Source organism: Ctenopharyngodon idella, chromosome 20 (genome assembly GCF_019924925.1).
Source record: "Ctenopharyngodon idella isolate HZGC_01 chromosome 20, HZGC01, whole genome shotgun sequence".
NCBI lineage: Eukaryota > Metazoa > Chordata > Actinopteri > Cypriniformes > Xenocyprididae > Ctenopharyngodon > Ctenopharyngodon idella.
Window position 1 is genome coordinate 6,163,424 of NC_067239.1, and position 23,210 is coordinate 6,186,633.

The 23,210-nt window shown below is 37.5% G+C and overlaps 1 protein-coding gene across 1 annotated transcript; it reads left to right on the forward strand.

Moving 5' to 3' along the window:
• Positions 1-6,565: 6,565 nt before the first annotated feature.
• tmem30ab (transmembrane protein 30Ab) lies at positions 6,566-14,638 on the forward strand. The gene is made up of 7 exons (XM_051875148.1): positions 6,566-7,016; positions 7,163-7,282; positions 8,614-8,721; positions 10,602-10,686; positions 10,776-10,916; positions 11,009-11,215; positions 13,449-14,638. Exons 1-7 carry the CDS (start codon positions 6,771-6,773, stop codon positions 13,640-13,642), a joined length of 1,101 nt encoding a protein of 366 aa, XP_051731108.1. The 5' UTR covers positions 6,566-6,770; the 3' UTR covers positions 13,643-14,638.
• The last annotated feature ends 8,572 nt before the right edge of the window (positions 14,639-23,210 follow it).

Below are 23,210 nucleotides of genomic sequence, written 5' to 3' on the forward strand. Positions count from 1 at the left end.
AATAGCTTTCCCCATTCTGCAGTGCCCTTCAAGGATGCAAAATGGCAAAATTCATGTAATGCCCCCTGAAAAGGCTATGGATCTGCTGGTGTCCACCCAAATACTCCATTTCAGATTGACCATTATCATTTTGGAGCTCAGGATCTTGTTTATCACTCTATCACTTGTCTTTAAGCTCCATCTTCTGCCTAAGATGATGCATTAAATATGTTTATTCACCAGCTATGACCTTGGGCCTCAGACATTGTCTGAAAAATTAACCAAGCAGAGTACAAATGTTGAGTCATACATTATGCATCATGTAAATAATGGGGCAATTGTAGTAGCAAACAATACTGGAGTTACTGGCACCTAAATCATTCATAAGGGGACAGCAAGAGTTTCCATGTACCACCACCAGTAGTTGGGTTTACATATTTGCTTTTCTGTTTCTCTTTTTTCAAGAGTCAGTGGAAATCATTGATTGAATAGCTTCTCACCATCAGTTCTTGTTTTATTAGCATATTTCTTTCAGGCCCTGACAGCATCCAGGCCCCTTGCTGTCTGTTTGTGTCTCTCTTGGCCCAGCAGCTTATGGTGTCTCCAGCTACAAGCGGTTGATTAATCATGGTGGTTTAGCATTTCAATATCTCCTGCTGAGAAAGCAGAAAAGTTGTGAGGAAAAAGAGGAGACGACAGTGTTTCCATGCTGGATTGCTTTGCATGCTTCACTGCAGCTCTGCAGAGGCGTGTAAGATTTCAGACTGGTTTGGAAAAGTCAGATTCATATTCATCTTCAGTTCCCTCCTCTGAACCAGGTGAGCAACTTCAGACCACTGTCAAGACAAACTAGCTTCTTTGCCCTTCCATTGCATGCATCCGTCAAATAGATTTCAGCCATCTCCATCATTATGAATGTTCTGTACTTGTGAGTCTGTAAAAAAAACGTAAAGACAGGATCTTGATGAGCTTTAAAGATTTCATATAGTTACCTGATCTATGCACTTTAAAGAGAAAGCTGATATTGCCTTTTTTAAAAGTTAAGGAATCTAATAAACAAATGAGAATATAACAAGATTAAAAAGAGTTCACTTCAACTATATATGCATTAAGCATTTCCTGGGGGAAAGGAACTTTGAACTAACATTCTATTAATGGAAGAACATTTGTTCATAACTTTGAGAGAACCATGTCAGGTTCTCTACTATTTAGTAGGTGAAATCAGTATGTAAAACGAGTTGTAGGTTCAGATTTACAGTATTTATAAGACAGTCCCTTTCAAGGAAAGTCTGTTCACTCGGCGGCCATATTTGCAACGCCTCCGGGCAGCTATTTCGGGCATCCAAGACCAAGTCCTGTCTACTTGAATGGGGGAATCCTAAAATCTTAAAAACTGCTTGGCGAACTCTCAACTAAATTAAATATTTCAAATCAGCAATAAAATCTGACATGAACCGTCCCATAAATGTTGTTTCTTATGCTAAAATAGCATTAAAAAAGCTTATTTTCTGGCTAAATTAGCCAATACGCATGTGCAGTCCTAAGCGCGAGTCTCAGGTTTCTATTGGAACCGGTGATGCTACAGTGACGCAATGACTTTATCAATCAGCAATTGGCTCTTCTACTTGGTAGGCGGGACATATTCCATCATATTGCGCGTTGCAGTTTCTCTCATTCATAACTAATAGGAGTGAACCGTCTTTCTATATAGTCTTTGCTTTTACCGAGATGACTTCCACTGATTTTCTGAAGTCAAGTGTGAATTTGATGGACACATTAACTATCCTATTAGGCCACGGGAGAGGATTTGTGAATGGCAGTGAAGCGACGCTACTGACTCCGGATTACATTCATACTACACACATTCATATATACAACATACCTTTTTAACGGTCACAAAGTGAAGACTTATTCAAAAGATATACCTACTCAGAGACTGCAATTTCAGACGCAGTCTTTGACTTTCTGCAGGTTACATGTTACACCAGAAGGTGGCGACAAGTGACTGTCTTTATAAATGAGTCAATGAATCATTCATTCAACTGATTTGTTCAAGCACACCGATTCATTCAGGAGCGAAACACCACTGTCTGTTGCGCGACGACGGGCTATCATCTGCTGTAGCTTCGATTGGATTTTTGTTGATGGAGCGAAAACACACAAAGTTGGTGATATTTTTAACAACAGACTCAAGGTATCTACAAAATAAAATTTGAAATTTGAGTATGTAAGGGGCTCAAGAAGAAAAAACGATGAGGAATATCAGTCTACCTTATTTTTCAACGCGGAAGTAAGGTGTTTTCTGTGAATGTGAGATTTCCAGTTTATTAGCCACTATAACTAAAAGTATATCAAAGTGCAGTAAACTGTAAAACTGTTTGTGCTACAAACCAGCGCTTTTAATTAAGACAATACATTACAATAATATTGTAAGAAATACCAGTTTGCAATATCAAGCAGCATAAAGAGCTGTTTTGTACAGCTAAAAATAACTGCGGATGACACTGGAAGCCAGACGCATTAAATTTACAAATGGCCGCGCCCGCTCTTACCTGAAAAATAAGGTGGATACAGTGCTGCCTTGAAATATGTGGCTGGTCAAGATTCCTTTACTTGCAATAATTTTGAAATATTAAAGAAATGTAAAAGTACCAGTTCTTTATGAGACAGAGGGACTTTTTTACTCATTTCCCATATCCCATAATGAATCCCCTTCTTTTTATTCAGCTTATATACATTAACACAGTGTGTCCAATTTCTCAAAATATCAAAACAACAGAAGAATTTTTGATTAATGTAATTTTACACTCACACTGAATTTTCAGCTTAGGCTAAACACCCTTGCGGCAGCCATAAGATACTTCACTGAAAGATACACCACCAGGGAACCAAACAGGATTTTCCACATGGGACCTAAAAGAGATTATTTTAGCATCTAGCTTATTCAGCATTCTGAAAATAATTTTTAACCCTTAACTGTATGGAGGCGATCAATACGATATAAGTTTTCATTTAAAGTCGGCATGAAATGGATGTTTCAATAGTCTTTCCTTCCCCATTGTGACAGGAAGTTACTTTGATTAAAATAAATATTGATGTGCATGGATAAATCATTTAAAATTAATATTGCAAAAAAAAAAAAAAACAAGAATGGTCAATTTTGATTCATGTATGAGTGTGTGTCACAATGAATCATAATTTACCATTCTTGTTTTTTTTTTTTTATTGCAGTATTTATTATACTACATGCATAGAGAAGGAGAGAGAGAGACTGAGATTCCTCATGTTCAATGAATAATGAAAGGTCACCTGGTCAGATCTTTGCTAATTCTGCAAGACTGTACAGTTAAAGAGAAGCTGCAGAAGAACATAAAGAAGACCACTTAAATAGGAGATGATATAGCTGGAATAATTTGCATTGATGTTGGCGAAGAGTCAGTTTCATAGACAAAAAATGACACTATTTCACTGATTTCGGCAAAGCAGTGTCTTGAGGCTGTCAACAGCAAAGCTGAACATGACAGCTAAATGACCCAAAAGGTTGGAGGGTAGTGCTCAGACAAAACCCAGCCAAGTTTGCTCAGTAATGTGAGAAGCTGACTGCCAGGATGGCAGTTGAGGAACGGGAAGAGCTGACAGTGTTTAAAAGTTGGCCACCTTTTGGACTGAGCAATCAAAGAAGAACAAAAGTAAAGCTCAGAAAAAAGGGGACCTTAGGGATGAAGTAAGCAGAGGCAAGTTGTGAAAACTCAGAACTTAAAGCTTAGCAAAGGGGCCTTTGAAAGAGAGGAGGACAAAGATAAAGAAATCACAAAGTCAGAGAAACAGTGCATAAATCTGAAGGGGAAGTTATTGGATAAAAAGAATCAGAGTTGTGAGCAGAAATGGTAGGTTGACAAACCATAAAAGGGCATGTTAGACCTTGAAAAATATATAGGGATTTTTAAAGTGAGCAAGTCTGAAGGTCTACACCTGCATGATAAGAAACTTGGAACTTTTAATGGAAAAAGTGTTGGCATAAACACAGGTTTGATAAAATATTGCAAGTTTAGCCTGCCACAGCTGTTATGAGAGAACCTGTTACTGCTTTAAGTCGTTGCTTTGGTCTCTTGCTCCATCTTGTGGTTCAAATGTTGCAACTTCTGAATGCTGACTGAATGTAGGTGGCGTGTGTCAAATTTACATCCACATGAATGGCAGGCCCCAGGGTTTCCCAGCAGAACATTGCCTGGAGCATCACACTGCCTCCACCGGCTTGTCATCGTCCCACAGGGCATCCTGGTGCCATCGCCTTGCCATAACAATTTGGCCCTCGTCAAAGTCGCTCAGATCTTTATTACTGCCCATTTCTCCAGCATCCAACATGTTGATTACAATGATTGTACCATCTAATCTATCCAGACCTTGATGTGTGGCCTTGTTAGGAGATGATCAATGAAATTCACTTCACCTGTGACTGGTCATAATGTTTTGGCTCATAATTTATATAAAAAATTCCACACATAATTGTTACACAAGTAGGGCCATTTAGAGAGGGATTTCTAAATGTCGTTACTTGTGTAACAATTATGTGCAGAATTTCTTATGTAAGCAATAAGGTACGAGAGGCTCCGCTTCGCGTCGTGCCTAACAACGCCCTTCAGCCGTGACTTATTCACGATACAGCACAGCCTCTCGCACCTTATTGCTTACTTATAAAACGGTTACCACACAATACAAAAATTAAAGCAAAAAAATATGTATCAATGCAACTTTCATGAAGTAAACTTTCACTAAAGCATTCCTTCCGCCGGAAAAAAATTGTCCCTGACCGTGAACAGCAACAGAAGTTACATTATTACGCCATTAGATGGCGGCAAAGACTGTCTTTATGAGTGTGTCAGTCAGTAGCGAAGACTTTAATATTGAAAAGACTGAATTGTTGTGAACACGGAACCAGACGCAACTGACAAATGCTTTGACTAGCGCTGTCAGTCACGGGAAAACCCCTTAACTGTTAAAAGGACAAGATAATACATTGGACATTTAAACATATTTTTTATTATGAACATAGTACTGACCTGAAGCAAAATGCTAAATCTGAATGCAGGTAATACTCGATCTTTCTCACAATACTCTTCTACATAATACAGTAAGCTTCAATGAGAACTAACATATGTTTACGTTGCTAAGAGTGGTTGCTAAGGGTGTTATGTAGTGATACACAGAACCGTTGGGTGAAGCGGTCATAACCGTGTTTTATCGTGAATAAAACACAGCTATTCACCAATCAGAATCAAGGACAGGAACTAACGGTTTTATAAGTAAAATTATACAACATATTATTCATTTAATAAAATGTGTATTTCAAGAGAGAGAGAGAGAGCGAAACATGAAGGTAAAAAGAGATTTACTACACCACAGATTAATTCCATAACAGCCATTAGTCAACACTTTAAAAAGAATAAAGATGATTTTTTTTAAATGAATAAATAAACAATGATGTGCATGGATAAATCATTTATAATAAATACTGCAATAAAAAAAAAAACAAGAATGGTCAATTTTGATTACATTTACATTACATTTCTTAAACTAATTACTTTGAAATACATTTTGATTTTCTAACAAAACAGTGTTTTGACCAGCTTTTTTAATAAAACAAAATAATAATAAAGGCAGATATGCAAGTATTGGCTTGTTATAAAATTATATATTAAATTAAATACATAATTCTACTACTAATGCTTTTTAATGATCTACTAACATCTCTGAGTGGTGGTGTCATGTGGTATGACACGCCTGCAGATGTCTGATTCATTTGAACGAATCGGTTCGTCTCAGTGAACCAGTTCAAGAAACTGATTCACCAAATCCTTTGAGTCATCCTGTTCATCAACAGGTTCTCTCATAACAGCGGTGGGTACTAAACTTGCAGTATTTTAGCAAAGATTACAAGTTCCAAGTTGTAGGCCTACATGTATACTGTAGCATATTTTTCAAGGTCTAACAGGCTTTTTATAGTTTGTCAACTTACCATGTTAGAACTCCAAATTCATTATGACATTTTTATGATGATTACTTTAATAAGTAAAAAGGTGCTATTGTTTATGATCGTATGAACGTGTATTAGGCTAATACAAATATGAACAGGTTGTTGTAAGTAGGCTGTTATTTCAAGGTTAACATGTTAACTTAAGATATTAATAAAACTCAGGCCTACTGCATGTAGCCTATATGAACTCAATCATTTTTAACACATTTACTACATATAGTCTAAAATTACTTTTTAAATTATGTGTTTAGACTGTCAAATCAGACATCATAAGAATTTATGAACTGAATTTATTTGGGACAGTGAATAAAATGTTTTATAACAACAAGTGAAGACCGAATGTTACCAAAGTAGATATTTTGGTAACAGAATTACACATTTTCAGATAAAATTCAGCTCAATAAATGTCTCTGCCTATAGGCTACATCATTATTAGACAGCGTTTACATGAAATCATATCAAATGAATACATTTCGGCCCTGAACGTAGTTATTCAAACAAACAAAACAGCTCAGTGACTGAATCAAATCATCCACGAACCGGTGATTCGCGAATCACATTAGCTCTAGCTGACACTTCCTGTAGCACCGCCTCAAACAAAACAAGCGACTTTCCATACAACCTAGAGAGAAGGCCGCTGTGTAGATAATCTACTGCAGTGGACATATAAAACACTTTTATATCAACTACGTGTCTATAATCGAGGAATCGTGTGTTTAAATACAAATACTGAAGCTGTGAGCTGGTATTAACAGCTATGATGGCGTCCAGCTACAGCGCGAAAGAGGAAGACGGTCATCACTCTGGATCCGCGGGGCTCGGCGGAACCGCCATTCGGACTAGAAAGCCCGACAACACCGCCTTCAAACAGCAGCGGTTACCGGCCTGGCAGCCGATCTTGACCGCGGGGACCGTGTTGCCCGCATTCTTCGTCATCGGCCTCATCTTCATTCCCATAGGAATCGGCCTCTACGTGACGTCCAACAACATCAAAGAGATAGAGGTTTGAGCCTGTTGCACCGTGTGTTTTGTGTCATTTTATTAATAAATACACAGCAAATAGACGTCTACTGTTCGCTTGGGCTTAATGAGGTGGATCTGAAGTATTAATCTGGTCACATGTGTGTAAGCATATATCTGTGTTCACAGATTGATTATACCGGGACTGACATGTCCAGTCCGTGTTTTAACTGCTCTCAAAGCTTCAGCTGGAACAGCACGACTCCATGCAAATGTGTCCTGTCCTTCACTCTAGACCAGCCTTTCGAGGTGAGTGTTTATGACCAGCCCATTATGCAGCATTCCTTTTTAAAGGGATAGTTTAGCCAAAATAAATGTTTTGTCATTTACTCACACTCATGTTGCTCCAACTCTATTTGACTTAAAGGGATAGTTCACCCAAAAATGAAACTTATGTTATCATTTACTCACCCTCAGGTTGTTCCAAACCTGTATAAATTTATTTGTTCTGTTGAACATAAAGGAAGATATTTTGAAGAATGTGGGAAACTGAACAATTCTGGGGCACCATTGACTTCCATAGTATTTTTTTTTCCTACTGTGGAAGTCAATGGTGCCCCAAAGCGGCCTGGTTACAAACTTTCTTCAAAATATCTACCTTTGTGTTCAGCAGAACAAAGAAAGGTTTGGAACAACTTGAGGGTGAGTAAATGATGACAGATTTTTCATTTTTGGGTGAACTATCCCTTTAATCCTTTAAAAGCCTGACATATGAAACCATAGTCAGAAAAATCTAAAGGGGGAAAAATTACATGAAAACCATACTCGAGTAAATGTAATAATGATTGAACGGTTAAAGTCTGAAAATCAACCCCTGGCTGAGACACAAACGTGCATTAAAGTTGAAGGACCCATACTCAGTTTGCTTTTTCCATAGAATAAAACTTTTTAGTGGCCACTGAATGTCAAAGTGCTAAAAGGACAAAAAAACAGCACAAACGTATCTTAACATCATACACACGATGACTTGTGCACTATTTTCCATGTTTTCTGAAGCCTTCTACCTCTAATTATTCAAATAATTTTAGCTTTTGCATATTTAGACTTGGCTATTTTTAACTTGTGTGTACAAGGCTTCCGGTGTCAGCTGCTTCCGTTTTTTTTTTTCAGCTGTACAAAAACCTTCCTGTTTGTGCTACTTGATATTTAAAACTGGTATTTATTACCATATTGTTTTAATTTATTATAGTAATCATAAAAACTCTGGTTTGTAGCGCAAATAGTTGTACCGTTTAGTGCACTTTGTTATTCTTTTTAGTTATTTACTCATTGTGGCTAATAAATTGGAAGTCTCTCACACTTTGATAGGAACTAAATGATTATCATATTCATTGCTCCATGGTATTGTTCATTATTTAGAAACATACAATAGTACCGTAGTACTTTTTGTTAGTTGTTTCATCGATCGCTTATAGCTGTATTATGAGGAAGCAGTAGGCCTCGATTTTTCCTGACTGATAACATTTGACACGCATTTTAAATCCAAATGTCACCAGTTTATTTATTTATAGAGGATGTTTTACTGGTGGGTTAAGTGATCATAACACCGTCAGTTCACGACTCTAACTTTATGTCCTCAGAGTAATGTCTTCATGTACTATGGCCTCTCAAATTTCTACCAAAACCATCGGCGGTATGTGAAGTCCAGAGATGACAGCCAACTTAATGGAGACGAACGATCACTTAAGGTATTGCACATTTGAATCTATCTATCTGTCTGTCTGTCTCTCTGTCTGTATTTATTTATCTGTCTGTGTTAGGGATGGTAAGATTCATAAATTCGCATTGGCATAAAAGTTAACGATGCGATCCATCGATTTAAAAAAGTGGGCATCAGATACAAGCTTGCATTTGTATCATGATGCATTGTTTCTAACATTTGCATCAGTGAAAATGAAAATATGTGAAAATGACGTATCACAACACTCTGGAGGCCGAGGCGTGTCCTGAGAGTCACACAGAATATAGATTAACATGACACTACAATGTTTGTGAAAGGGCCATGTGTTAGAAGTCAGAAGGCACTTAAGTTAATTTATGATTTGCTGTCTGTCTGAACCAAAGGAATAAAAGCGAACTATCTGTTTAGGGACCAATGATTTCCGCGATGCAGAAAACACGGACGGAATCGCGGAATCCATTCATAAAAACTGAATTTACTATGTAACGTGGAATGTCACAGAATTTGTCATTTTGGAATTTAAATCAAATCGCGATATGGACTAGTGTCTGTGAATATTAAACCGAAAGAAGCCTATTTGTATATGAACCCTGCATGTTCTGCGTGTCTCTGTGTGAATGAATGGGGCAGACTCGCGAATATGTTTACTACACATACTGAAGCACGCGTGATGCTCGCAGTGTTTTTTCCAGCGTCTGCCATCTGATTATATGAAGACATGAACACATAAACTTCATCTCCAGAGCTGCTCTGAGAGTCACTTCATGAGCATTTTACCGTTTCATTTCAGAAAACTATTGTCATACCAAATACACACACAAAAACTTCAAGATCTTCATGGCAACCCGTCAAAATAAAAGTTCGGTGACTTATGAAAGAAATATAGCCCTATTACTATTTTAGTACTATGTACTACTATTGTATTACTATTGTATAATGTATGTCTTAATGTAATACTACTACTAATAATAATAGTACAATAATTATTAAGACTTTATTTTTGAAGGAATAATCACACAATTTTTCATCCATGTTTTAATTTTAACAGTAAACCTGTTGTGCAGCACTTTGTTTAAATTAAATTTGATTCAAAATAAATGAATGTTTTACGCTTTCATTTGATTACCAGAAAAATGAAAATACACAGCACAGAATTTCTGGAAAAAACAAATTAATAAAGTTGCTTTTTAGTAATTCAATTAATTAGACATGTTTTTGATTAAACCATTAAAATGGAATCCAGAAAAATTAAGCAGAAAACAGAATTTGGTTTAAAAAAAAAAAAAAAGGAATTTGAGGAAAAAATAAACATTGAATTGCATAGCATCATATTTTTTCCATTGCATCACATTGTGTTGAATCGAATCGAAATCAGATCACACTGCATCGTAATAGGGGTGAATCGCATCGCATCGGTAGCTGCTTCATATGTATCTTTTATTGTCTGTCTGTCTGTCTGTGTCTATCTATCTATCTGTAAGACAGACTATCTTTATTTATATATATATATATATTGACAGCCCTAGTTTTAATGGCGAAGCAAATAGAAACCAAATAGTTCACCTGATTTTGAGCTTAGCTGTCTGACATGTTTGACAGCATAGTATGCTCCGCCAGCGCAAACACATATCAACACAACGTTAACAAGTGCTGCATGAGAGCAGGGTTAGGCATCATGGATTTAAAAACATCTCCACACCTATTATATCCCTGTCAATCACTGACAGACATTGTCGCTTTTAATGAACTTTATACTGAGTGACATTGCAACAGCTGTCACCTGTTACAACAACACTACTGTTTCCTGAATACAAGATGTACTTGATTTGATTCTATACAATTGCATGTTATTGAATGAAGCTAAAAGCATATAATTTTATATTACAGGACCCAAGTAAAGAATGTGAGCCGTACCGCATTAATGCAAAGCCGATAGCCCCGTGTGGAGCCATTGCTAACAGCATGTTTAATGGTAAGACCTGGATCTGAATACTTGTCATTGTGCAAGACTGTTTCCTCAAGAGTTTTAATATCAATTGTCTTTTTCACTCTTTGCTTCAGACACATTGGACTTGTTTTACCTTGATCCCAATGGAACAAAAACCCAAATTCCACTTATCAAAAAAGGGATCGCATGGTGGACGGACAAACATGTGAAGTTCAGAAACCCTCCTGGCAGTAATCTTACTGCTGTTTTTATAGGTATAATTCTATATATAGACTTACATATATACTGTGATGAGACAGTATATATTTTGTACATATCTGTAACTAAAACACTCCTCATCTTCCAGAAACAGCCAAGCCGGTCAACTGGCACAAGCCTGTTTATGAGCTGGACACTGACTCAGACAACAACGGCTTCATAAATGAGGATTTCATTGTATGGATGCGCACGGCTGCCCTCCCCACCTTCAGAAAGCTCTACCGCATCATTCAGAAGAAGAACAACCAGACACCCACACTGCCAAGAGGCAACTACACCCTGGAAGTCATCTACAGTATCCTTACTTTGCATACCTTTAAAACATGAAGCTCTGCAGAGAGCAATAGAGAACAGTGTGTTTATAGCCGTGTTTCCACAGCAGGAACTTTCCCCAGGAACTAGAGACTTTGGGGTGGTACTCAGTGTGTTTCAACCACAGGGACCAGGGTCTAAATGAAGTTCCGGGTAAAAATTCGCCCCTCAGAAATTCGCCCTTCTAGCGAGGTAGTACTTTTTTAAAGTTTAGGAACGAGGTTCAGGCTTTATTAAGCTTATATGCGGAGGACGAAATCCAGTGGGAACTGGGAAGTCGCACGGTGCTACGTCACCGGACTAATCTTCACAATACTTTAGACCGTGATAGAAACACAAGACAGAAACAGATCTGGGGGGAAAAAAAGTTCCTGGGACAAATTGTTCCGAGTAATTTCAGTGGAAACGCGGCTTTTGTGAGGAGTACGTAAGCTAAAATGAACAAGAAATATTTCCGATTCTGCACAACATGCTCTTTGTCATACTCCGATAACGTTTGTTTTATTCAAATTATTAGGCTGATCAGATTATTTGCAATTTAAAGTTCCTTCAAAAACTTAGACTTTCCCAAACTTTTGAACGATAATGTATATTTGCTCTGAAATAGCTAAAAATAGTTTGTTTTTCTATCCGTGGTATCATAACCGCAATTTTTGACTAGTAATTAAAATATTTAATGCAAGAACTACAATAGAGTCAAAATCTAGTTAAAATGATGAAGGCATGATGAGTCTGTTTTTACTAAATGAAGGAAGACAATTATTAGTGTTATATGTAATAATATATACTAATATAACAATACAAAGTGATAAATATCCATGCTTACCTAAAATATGCTTTTAGTAAACAATTTTAAAACTGCACAGGAAAATTCTGTCATTAATTACTCACCCTCATGTCGTTCCACACCCGTAAGACGTTCATCTTCAGGACACAAATTAAGATATTTTTGATAAAATCCGATGGCTCATTGAGGCCTGCATTGACAGCAAGATAATTAACACTTTCAATGCCCAGAAAGCTACTAAAGACGTATTTAAAACAGTTCATGTGACTACAGTGGTTCAACTTTAATGTTATGAAGCGACAAGAATACTTTTTGTGCGCCAAAAAAACTAAATAATGACTTTATGACAATATCTAGTGATGGGCGATTTCAAAACACTGCTTCATGAAGCTTCGAAGCTTTACGAATCTTTTGTTTTGAGTCAGTGGTTTGGAGCTTGTATCAAACCGCCAAAGTCAAGCTCCCCAGTGGTGAACCATTGAAATTTAAAAACACTTATCACGTAACGAAGCCTCGTTTACTGAAATCATGTGACTTTGCCAGTTTGATATGCACTCCGAACCACTGATTCGAAACAAAAGATTTGTAAAGCTTCGAAGCTTCATGAAGTAGTGTTTTGAAATCGCCCATCACTAGATATTGTCATAAAGTCGTTATTTAGATTTTTTTGGCGAACAAAAACTATTTTTGTTGCTTCATAATATTAAGGTTGAACCACTGTAGTCACATGAACTGTTTTAAATACATCTTTAGTAGCTTTCTGGGCATTGAAAGTGTTAATTGTCTTCCTGGCAATGCAGGCCTCACTGAGCCATCGGATTTTTTTAAAAATATCTTAATTTGTGTTCCAAAGATGAATGAAGGTCTTATGGGTGTGGAACAACATGAGGGTGAGTAATTAATGACAGAATTTTCATTTTTGGGTGAACTAACCCTTTAAATTTTTGATGTATCAGAATGGTAATGCGTTTTATGTATCTCTTTCTGCGACGTCGGACACATAATGGTAATTAATATGATTAGGCTTTGGCTCGACTACGTTATCAAACAGCTAATAATGTGTTGCTAATGTTACACAAACCATGTTCCCGTTCGCCATCTCAGAGTCAGCCAGCTGCCTTCTAACAATCAGTATCCTTAGAAATGCTTTGAACATCATAGAAAGTCAGTAGAGAAAAGCCCCGCCCCGCAAGTTGACGTCATTGGTTACATATTTGTGATAGTATAACGGGCGATTTCAAACCGTGTTTTTGAGACTGTCTTTGCTACAGGTTTAATATACTCAGCAATGGTGTTGACTGATAGTTTGTCTTAAAGCATATTAAAAACACCACATAGACATAAACAAAATTAAAAACTTGATTTTCACCACAAGGGGTCTTTAATAACTACTAAATTGACATTGTTTCCTCAACCACTTGCCCCTCAGACTACCCCGTCCGCAGCTTCGAGGGCCGGAAGCGTATGATCCTCAGCACCATCTCCTGGATGGGAGGGAAAAACCCCTTCTTGGGCATTGCCTACATAACGGTGGGCTCCATCTGCTTCTTCCTCGGTGTGGTGCTCCTTTTCATTCATCACAAATACGGAAACCGCAACAACAGCTCTGATATTCCCAGTTAAGCTTTTGGAGTGCATGCGTTATGTCAGGCACACCGGGTTTGTGTCTGTGCGTATGAATAGCATGGCAGCGATTCGAGTTTAAAATTGTAAACAGTGCAAAACAGCAATTGACCACTTGATGTTCAGCTTATTTATTTGTCAAGATAAAGATGTTGTCCACTTCAAAGTTTTATTTTTTAATTTTTATTCTTTCTGATGATGATTGATGGTTCATTTCAAGCATGATTTGACCGGTGATATGCACGTCTGTTTAAGGCTGAGGATATTTATTTATGATTGATATTTATGGTAGCTTGTTTCCACCAAGGAATAAAAAATTAAAACGTAATTGCAACTTTATCTCACATTTCTGACTTTTTTCCTTAGAATTAGAGATATAAACTTGCAATTGCAAGGGAAAAAAAGTCAGAATTGCGAGATAAAAAGTCGTGGTGGAAACAAGCTTCCATACATATTCCAAGATATATCCAGTACAAAGTCAAAGTTGTATAAACTAAATGAATGTATATTTGTATTTCATAGAAATGGTTTTTACTTTTAGCCAAAAGTGATGTTTAAACAGAGCAATGTAATATGACTACTTTATTTTTAAGTTTAATATAAAAGAGTAATTTTACTTTTCCTCTGAGGTTTGTAAAAGCAAATACTGAAGCTGTGTTTCCTTCCAAACTCCTTAGTAGTGCCAGATTATGATAGGGATCAAACACAAATACATCTAATTTTTGAGGACTGTTACTTTTTTTGTTTTCTGGAGATGCTTGTGCTCTTTGCTGTGTGTACTTCATGGCTTGCAAGGACCAAATGTTTAGTCTTTGTCTATTTAATTGAAACCGTCTTGGGCTCATTTTGGCTGTCATGTCTTTTTTAAGTGTTATGTTTTAAGCATGTCTGCCTCTAACAAATAAGCACTTTAGAACGTGACAAGCCATATATTTTTGGCCAGTTTTTAGGAGTGTATGTTTTGTTGTTGGGCGAATAAAATGTCTAATTACTGAACTTCTTGAGATTTTTCGTTATTAGCTGAAGACTGATTTAACATGTTAAATCAATACAGGAAAAATAACACTTTTTAATCCTCTTGTAGGATTTTATTAAGCAATTGACAGACTTTATCCAGTGCTCCAATAAAACAAATTTGAAATTGTAGTTCAATCTAGAAATGTAGTTATAGATAGATAGAAAATTATAAAAATTGAAATGAAAATTATCCCATAATTTACTCACCCTCAAGCCATCCTAGGTGTATATGACTTTCTTCTTTCAGTCAAACACAATCAGAGTTATATTAAAATATATTCTGTCTCTTCCAAGCTTTATAATGTGAGTGAATAGTAGGCAAGATTTTAAAGCCCAAAAAAGCACATTGATCCATCATAAAAAATAATCCATACGCCTCCAGAGGGTTAGTAAAGGCTTCTGAAGCAAAGCGATACGTTTTTGTAAGAAAAATATCCATATTTATAACTTTGTAAACTATAATCACTAGATTCTGGTAACGTCTGTCCGCTCGTTCACAAGAGAGCCGAGTTTCGGCGTATGTTATAGGATGTAGGTGTAGCGTAAGCTAAGGTGAGAGTAGATGCCTCTCGCGGTTCAAAGAAAAAGGGCTGGGCAACAAACTCAAGCTCCTCCACCTTTAAAAATTCTCGTTTTAGACTTCTAATTTGTGACCGGTGTTTTTTTTTGCTCTGTCCTCTTCGCTTCGTGTTCGTCACGTCTTGTGTCAGATCAGAGGTCACTCTTCCACCGGAATCGACTCACGTACGAAAGCCAGTAATTCTAGTTATAAATATGGTTATTTTTCTTACAAAAATGCATTGCTTCCCTTCAAAAGGCCTTTATTAACCCTCTGGAGCCATATGGATTACTTTTATGATGGATCAATGTGCTTTTTTGGGCTTCAAAATCTCGGTTGCTATTCTCTCCCATTATAAAGCTTGGAAGAGCCAGCATATTTTTGCAATATGTTCTCCAACCAAAATGCCTATATAGGTCATTTGTCACTTCCCTGAAATACAACCCATAGGAGCGTTTACTAAAGTTGCGCCCCTATCGACAACAGGACACTTTCATTTTAATTCATGAAATACGACCCACAGGAGCGTTTGCTAAAGTTTCGCCCCAATCGACAACAGGATACTTTCATTTTAATGCATTTTTCTCTTTTATCTGCGTCATATTTCGGGTTTTGCGTAGCTCAATTGACAGAGCATTGCAATATATAACAATATACAATCATGTGATAATGCGATCGTGGGTTCAATCCCAGGGAACGCATGTGCTCATAAAGTGTATATGCATTAAGGGTAGGTTTAGGGGTGGGGTGGGTGTAGTAATTAATAAAAAAAATAGTTTTGCTAAATGGAAATAGGACAAATGGTGTAAAAAGTCCACACATTGCATTCAAATGAACACGCATTTTGATTGGTAACGACAGTCATACGTCATTTCATGACAACAGACGTAACACGACACTGTCATTATTTTTACGCCAGCTAGATGGCGCATGACTTTAAAACGTAAATATAGGTCATAATAGAGTACCTCAGGGATGACGTGTTTTTGTAGGCAAAACCTTACAAACACGAGTTAGCATTTTAGGACTTCCGGTTCCATCGCCCTGAAGTCAATGGGTTTTTTGAATGGGTTTTTGCTAAATTGCCTGAAATAAGGTCTGTGGTTAACAAAGCCTCTAAATATTTTCATGTTTTGATCTATGACATAAAACACACCAGTTATAACCTGCTTGTGTTTTTTTTTTAAACCTTTATTGTGTCTTAAAAACGGCGGTTGCTAACAAATTGCTAAAAGGGACTACTTCCTTTGGTGGGGACTTTAGATATCATCATGACAAACATTGCATTTGGACAGCATTTCTCATGAAAAAGTGGATAAGTATTCATACACAGCGCAGATCATAATCAGCGAGCATGTTTTTAAATAAAGTTGTTTTCTAAATAAAGTTTGAGGAAGCTTGGTGGTGGTGACGCTGATCCGAGACCATGGTGTGCTGTAGTCCGTTTATAGCCTACTGTTAGCTTTTTATATCTGACGAATTTATTTAGGCTTGTATAAATGTTGTTAACTTGTAAAGATTACCTTGATAGACAAAACGTGTAAGTGTCATAACCCTTTGTTAAACACATAGCTTATTTTTTTGCGATTTTCCAAAGTCTATGGGAAAAATGCATTGGCTTTCGATCGAGGGAACCGTGCGCCGCTAACTTCCGGGTTGGCCTACAAAAACACGTCATCCCTAAGGTACTCTATAAGGTGCTTGTGTTTGACTGAAAGAAGAAAGTCATATACACCTAAGATGGCTTGAGGGAGTAAATTATGGGATAATTAAAAATTTTTGGGTGAATTAACCCTTTAAATTCATTAAAAGTCTTTGGGATGTGCTGGAGAAGACTTTACAGAGTGCTTGACTCTTGCATTTTCAATACTAGATCTTGAACAAACATTGATGCACTTCTTGATGGAAATAACATCACAACATTTATTTCCATTAAGAGGTGCATACATTTTTGCTCAAGATCTAGTATTGACAATGCAAGAGTCAAGCACTCTGTAAAGTCTACTCTAGGTTTGGAATGACATAATGGTGAGTAAACAATGATATTCTCTAAACACTATTTAGAAATTAAGCTATATATGAAGAGCAAAAAAAAAAACTCTTTTTTTGGTTCAGTCATTGGCCATAATGAAATTAAAATATAATGTTTTTTATTTGTTTGTTTTGGACATATGTGTGGCTAGCTAATTGTTAAAAAGTCACTGTTAAGAAATCATGTGATGAATAAATGAAAATAGCACTGCTTTATATGTCTTTCTATCAAAAAGAAGAAATATTTCCTCTTTTTTTGTGCAGAAGAGACTCTGAAGAAGGTGAAGCAGCACTGAAAGAGCTATTTTCATTCATTTGTTTCCTTTATTAGTCTTCAAACTAAAAGATTAAACCCAAACTGGATCAATATCAAGGACCAACAGTTGAGGCGTCTGTAAAGCTGTGAATAATCTGATAGCCTCTGGCTTCTTCATTACACCATAAGCAACATCTGTTCTCTCCTGCTGTTGGTATGTTGGACTGCCTGAAAGACCAGCTGTTCGAATAGGCCCAGAGGAAAAGTGCTGGATTAATTACCTGCTTCCCAACCCAAGTGCGCTCTTTCACTCCCTCTCACACCGTCAGACCACCTCTGGCACCACGGCTGACCTCACACAACATCAGGACCAATTGAGATGTTCTGCTGTGAGATAATGATGAGCACTGAAGTTCCCGTTTCTCTGTTCTCCTGTCAGTTAGTCACAGACGTTCTTCGCAAGTTCAGTTAATGATCTTGGCTGTCAGAGAGAGTGAGACTTCCCAGAAGATTTAAAAGTAGTCCGTTTAGAAAATTGGTTCAACAACCGTGCATGTGTACATAAGTCTGTGCATGTCTATATGTCTGTCAGATCTTTCATCTGCTGATGGTATATATATATATATATACAGGTGCTGGTCATATAATTAGAATATCATGAAAAAGTTCATTTTTTTATTGTAATTTATTTTAAAAAATGAAACTTTCATATATTCTAGATTCCCTACATGTAAAGTAAAACATTTCAAAAGTTTTCTTTTTAAAATTTGTTGATTAGAGCGTACAGCTAATGAAAGTCCAAAATCCAGTATCTCAAAATATTAGAATATTTACATTTGAGTTTCATTAAATGACCATCCCTACAGTATAAATTCCGGGTATCTTTTGTTTTTTGAAACCACACTAATGGGGAAGATTGCTGAATTGGCAATGGTCCAGGAGACAATCATTGACACCCTCCACAAAGAGAGTAAGTCACAGAAGGTCATTACTGAATGGGGTGGCTGTTTACAGAGTGAAATATCAAAGCATATTAAATGCAAAGTTGACTGGAAGGAAGAAATTGGGTAGGCAAAGGTGCACAAGCAACAGGGATGACCGCAAGCTTGAGAATACTGTCAAGTAAAGCCGATTCAAACACTTGGGAGAGCTTCACAATGAGTAGAATGAAGCCGGAGTCAGCGCATCAAGAGTCACCACACTCAGACATCTTCAGGAAAAGGACTACCAAGCCACTTCTGAAACAGAAACAATGTCAGAAGCATCTTACCTGGGCTAAGGAGAAAAAGAACTGGACAGTGAACAGTGGTCGAAAGTCCTCTTTTCAGATAAAAGTAAATTTTGCATTTCATGTTGAAATCATGGTCCCCGAGTCTGAAGGAAGACTGGAGAGGCACAGAATCCAAGCTGCTTGAAGTCTAGTGTGAAGTTTCTGAAGTCAATAATGATTTGGGGGGGGCCGTGATGTCTGCTGGTGTTGGTCCATTGTGTTTTATCAAGTGTAAAGTCAATGCAGCCATCTTCCAGGAGATTTTGGAGCACTTTATGCTTCCATCTGCTGACAAGCTTTATGGAGATGCTGATTTCCTTTTCCAGCAGGACTTTAGCACCTGCCCACAGTGCAAAAACCACTTCCAAGTGGTTTGCTGACCATGATATTACTGTGTTTTATTGGCCAGCCAACATGCCTGACCTGAATCTATGGGATATTTTCAAGAGAAAGATGAGAAACAGTCGATCCAACAATATACAGATGATCTGAAGGCTCAATAGTGCCTCAGCAGTGCCACAGGCTGATCACTTCCATGCCACACTTCACTGATGCTGTAATTTGTGCTAGGAGCAAGTCATTTGCTGTAATATGTGCTGCCGACCAAGTATTGAGTGCACAAATGAACATACTTTAAAGAACTTGAACTTTTCTGTTTAGCAAATCCATTTTTTGATTGATCTTAGGAAATATTCTAATATTTTGAGATACTGGATTTTGGACTTTCATGAGCTGTACACTCTAATCATCAAAATTTAAAAAAAAAAAAACTTTTGAAATGTTTTACTTTACATGTAGGGAATCTAGAATATATGAAAGTTTCATTTTTAAAAATAATTTACAATAAAAAAATGAACTTTTTCATGATATTCTAATTATATGACCAGCACCTGTATGTATATATATATATACACACCGAACAGGCATAACATTATGACCACCTTCCTAATATTGTGTTGGTCCCCCTTTTGCTGCCAAAACAGCCTTGACCCGTCGAGGCATGGACTCCACTAGACCCCTGAAGGTGTGCTGTGGTATCTGCACCAAGATGTCAGCAGCAGATCCTGAAGATCTGTAAGTTGCGAGGTGGAGCCTCCATGGATCGAACTTGTTTGTTCAGCACATCCCACAAATGCTCGATTGGACTGAGATCTGGGGAATTTGGAGGCCAAGTCAACGCCTCAAACTCGTGCTCCTCAAACCATTCCTGAACCATTTTTGCTTTGTGTCAGGGCACATTATCCTGCTGAAAGAGGCCACAGCCACCAGGGAATACCGTTTCCATGAAAGAGTGTACATGGTCTGCAACAATGCTTGGGTAGGTGGTACGTGTCAAAGTAACATCCACATGGATGGCAGGACCCAAGGTTTCCCAGCAGAACATTGCCAAAGCATCACACTGCCTCCGCTGGCTTGTCTTCTTCCCATAGTGCATCCTGGTGCGATGTGTTCGCCAGGTAAGCGACGCACACATACCCAGCCATCCAGTTTTGACGCTTACATGTTCATTGCAGGCACTTTTGACGGTGGACAGGAGTCATCATAGGCACTCTGACCGGTCTGCCGCTACGTTGTCCCATGTGATACCCTGTGTGACACATCATGGCCAACATTACTTTTTCCAGCAATTTGAGCTATACCGTAGCTATTCTGTGTGATCAGAACAGACAGGCTAGTCTTCAAATAATAAACGTGCAATGTAGTGTTGTCAAACATACTGATTTTTCAATACTTATCGATACTTAAATATCTAAACCTTCCAATACTCATTTTCTACAGAATAGATACACGATACCAGCTGCGCTTTCTCGCTGTCTCATCTCTCCGACAGCGAGTTGACTCACAAACCCGCCTCCCCTCACTCACTCATTTCATTTGCTCCGGATGAATATTGTTGGTGTTACAGGGCTTAAATTTCAGCGTGGGATTGCACATATTGCGCATACTCCCGCAGATTTATAATGGAAGTGTGTGCACATAAAGCCGCCTCTCGGTACTAAATTCTTTTTTCGCTGCTTATTGCACATAAACAGTCAAATACACACAAAATAATGTCAAAATGCTGGTCTTAGTGAGTATTCATGTAAACACAGGCAGTTGTGTTTTAAGTGAGCGTAAACAGTTGAGAAAGAAAACGCGTGTGTAACAGTATAATGGATCCGTGCGTCAGGTGTTAAAGTGACAGCAGCCTAATATACCTGCTGCTAAATTATGAGATAATATTAAAAATATATGGCAGTTTTCCCTCATAGTATTAATGTCAAAATTGTGGCCAGTGAAAGTGGTTAGTAACTTTGGAAAATCAAAGTGGCACAGTGGCTGGTGATGCTAGAATTGAAATTGAAATACACTGAAATATGCCACGCCTCCTCCAAAACACATGAACGCACACACACACACACACACACACTCGGCAAAGTGTCACAAGAGACAGCTTTAAACTATCTCATGTCTCAAAGCACATAACATTGCAATAATAACGAATGTAACAACATGAGAGCTTGTACCTGACTGCTGCAGATTCATTTCGGTGTTGATGGAAACATAATTCTGAGTCTGAGGATGTGAACAGCTCCGGTTAGAACGTCACAGGTTGTCATCTCTTAATTACAGTAGTTATGGTGTGAACGCAGCAAAAGCTCGTTGTTTTGATTTGGAAGGTACTGTAAAAGGTGGCTGCTGTTTGTTTGCAGTGCTCCACGACTGACGTCTGTCTACATAAACTCTGCATAGCATGAAACCTACTGATGACGTATGATGTCTGAGCGAACAGGGTGTGCATGGGTATGTAAAAACATACGTTGACACAGGCAGGTAGGACATTGTATTATTACATTTGGACCGAATATAAAGATTGGATGAACATTTTAGGGTCCTATGCCTTCCACAGACATTATGTATTTATAAAAAATACATTTAGACTGTTTAACATAGTGATTGCTATCAGGATATGAGGAGACGTTCAACCAGTATAACAAAAAATGTTTCTGTAGAGAATCACCTATTGCACAAGGATGTTTATTGTGTAATTCATGCTAAGTGCATTGACATCATGAGTGCTCTGGTGTGTTGCCAGAGTGACATGGGGTGGATACAGAGAGCAGGGTGGCCCTGTCTAAATGATTCCTGAAGGAAAAGGCAAACTCGCTGTAGGAAAACACGGCTCACCAGACTGGGACGGCATTGCTGCTTTTGGACCTGTCACATAATTAGAATTAATTGCAGAAGAGTTTTGTTAGCAGTTTCTCCAAACCCATCCATGTGACTGTGCAATCAGTGTTGCCCAGAGCAACAATGACAGGTTGCCAGAGGGCTCACGGGGTAATCCCCTGTTACAGTGAAGGACAAGTGTATGAGTACATGTTTGTGTCTAAACATACAGTGAGGTCCAAAGACAACACTGTAAATCTGGGATTCAAAATCTAATTTAAACCATTTATTCTGTCATTCCAAACCTGTATGGTTTTCTTTCTTCTGTGGAATACTAAAGAAGATATTTTGAGAAACGCCTATTTTCTTTTCTTTTTTTTGAGAAATTTCTCAATGTTTTTTTGTTTTGTTTGTTTTGTTTTGTTTATGTTTATACAATGCTATTCAATGGGGTCCAATGTTGTCTGGACCCCACTGACTTTCAAATTATCTTCTTAAAATTGCTGATTTTTAACCCTATAAAGCCTACAGTATCATAATTGATATGCAAATTTCTAAGGCCTTCACATTTTCAACATGATCAAAACATTGCTGAAAAACCTGCTCTACAAAATATACTACATGCCTTCTTCATCTGACTGAAAATTCATACTTTTGTAGCTAACTTTTGGTAACACTTTAGTTTAGGGTCCAATTCTCACTATTAACTGCTAATTAACATGAATATTACTAGGATATTGGCTATTTATTAGTACTTATAAAGCACATATTAATGCCTTATTCTGCATGACCATATTCTACATCCCTAATCCTACCCAATACCTAAACTTAACAACTACCTTACTAAAATAAGCAGTAATTAGGAGTTTATTGAGGCAAAAGTATGACCAAACTTTTATATTGTTAGTGATATTTCAAGATGAGCGGTTACTGGACTGAAGCAACTAAAGGTGATGATAAACAGGGCATTTTTGAGCAATGTTGCTGGGCAATTTTGCCGAGCGATGTTGCTTGGGCACTTTCCTATTGAGAATAGGCAACAAATTTCGATCTAAAGTATCCAGATAGAAATTTGTTGCCTATTCTCAATGGGAAAGTGCCCAAGCAACATCGCTTTGCAAAATTGCCTGGCAACATTGCTCAAAAAGTTGTACCGTGTATCATCACCTTAAGGTTTACTTGATTATCCATACATATTTTTTTTAGAAAAAGCATTTAAAATGTGAGTATCAAATATAATACATCAGGCTTTTAAAGAACCATGATTTGTACATCTCATTGTATT

Bases quoted from the DNA above. Each gene is read 5' to 3' on its own strand.
- tmem30ab (XM_051875148.1), top strand. From the start codon at position 6,771: ATGATGGCGTCCAGCTACAGCGCGAAAGAGGAAGACGGTCATCACTCT. The intron at 7,283-8,613 runs GTGAGTGTTTAT...TTATGTCCTCAG, and splicing joins CTCTAGACCAGCCTTTCGAG to AGTAATGTCTTCATGTACTA. The intron at 10,917-11,008 runs GTATAATTCTAT...CTCATCTTCCAG, and splicing joins TCTTACTGCTGTTTTTATAG to AAACAGCCAAGCCGGTCAAC.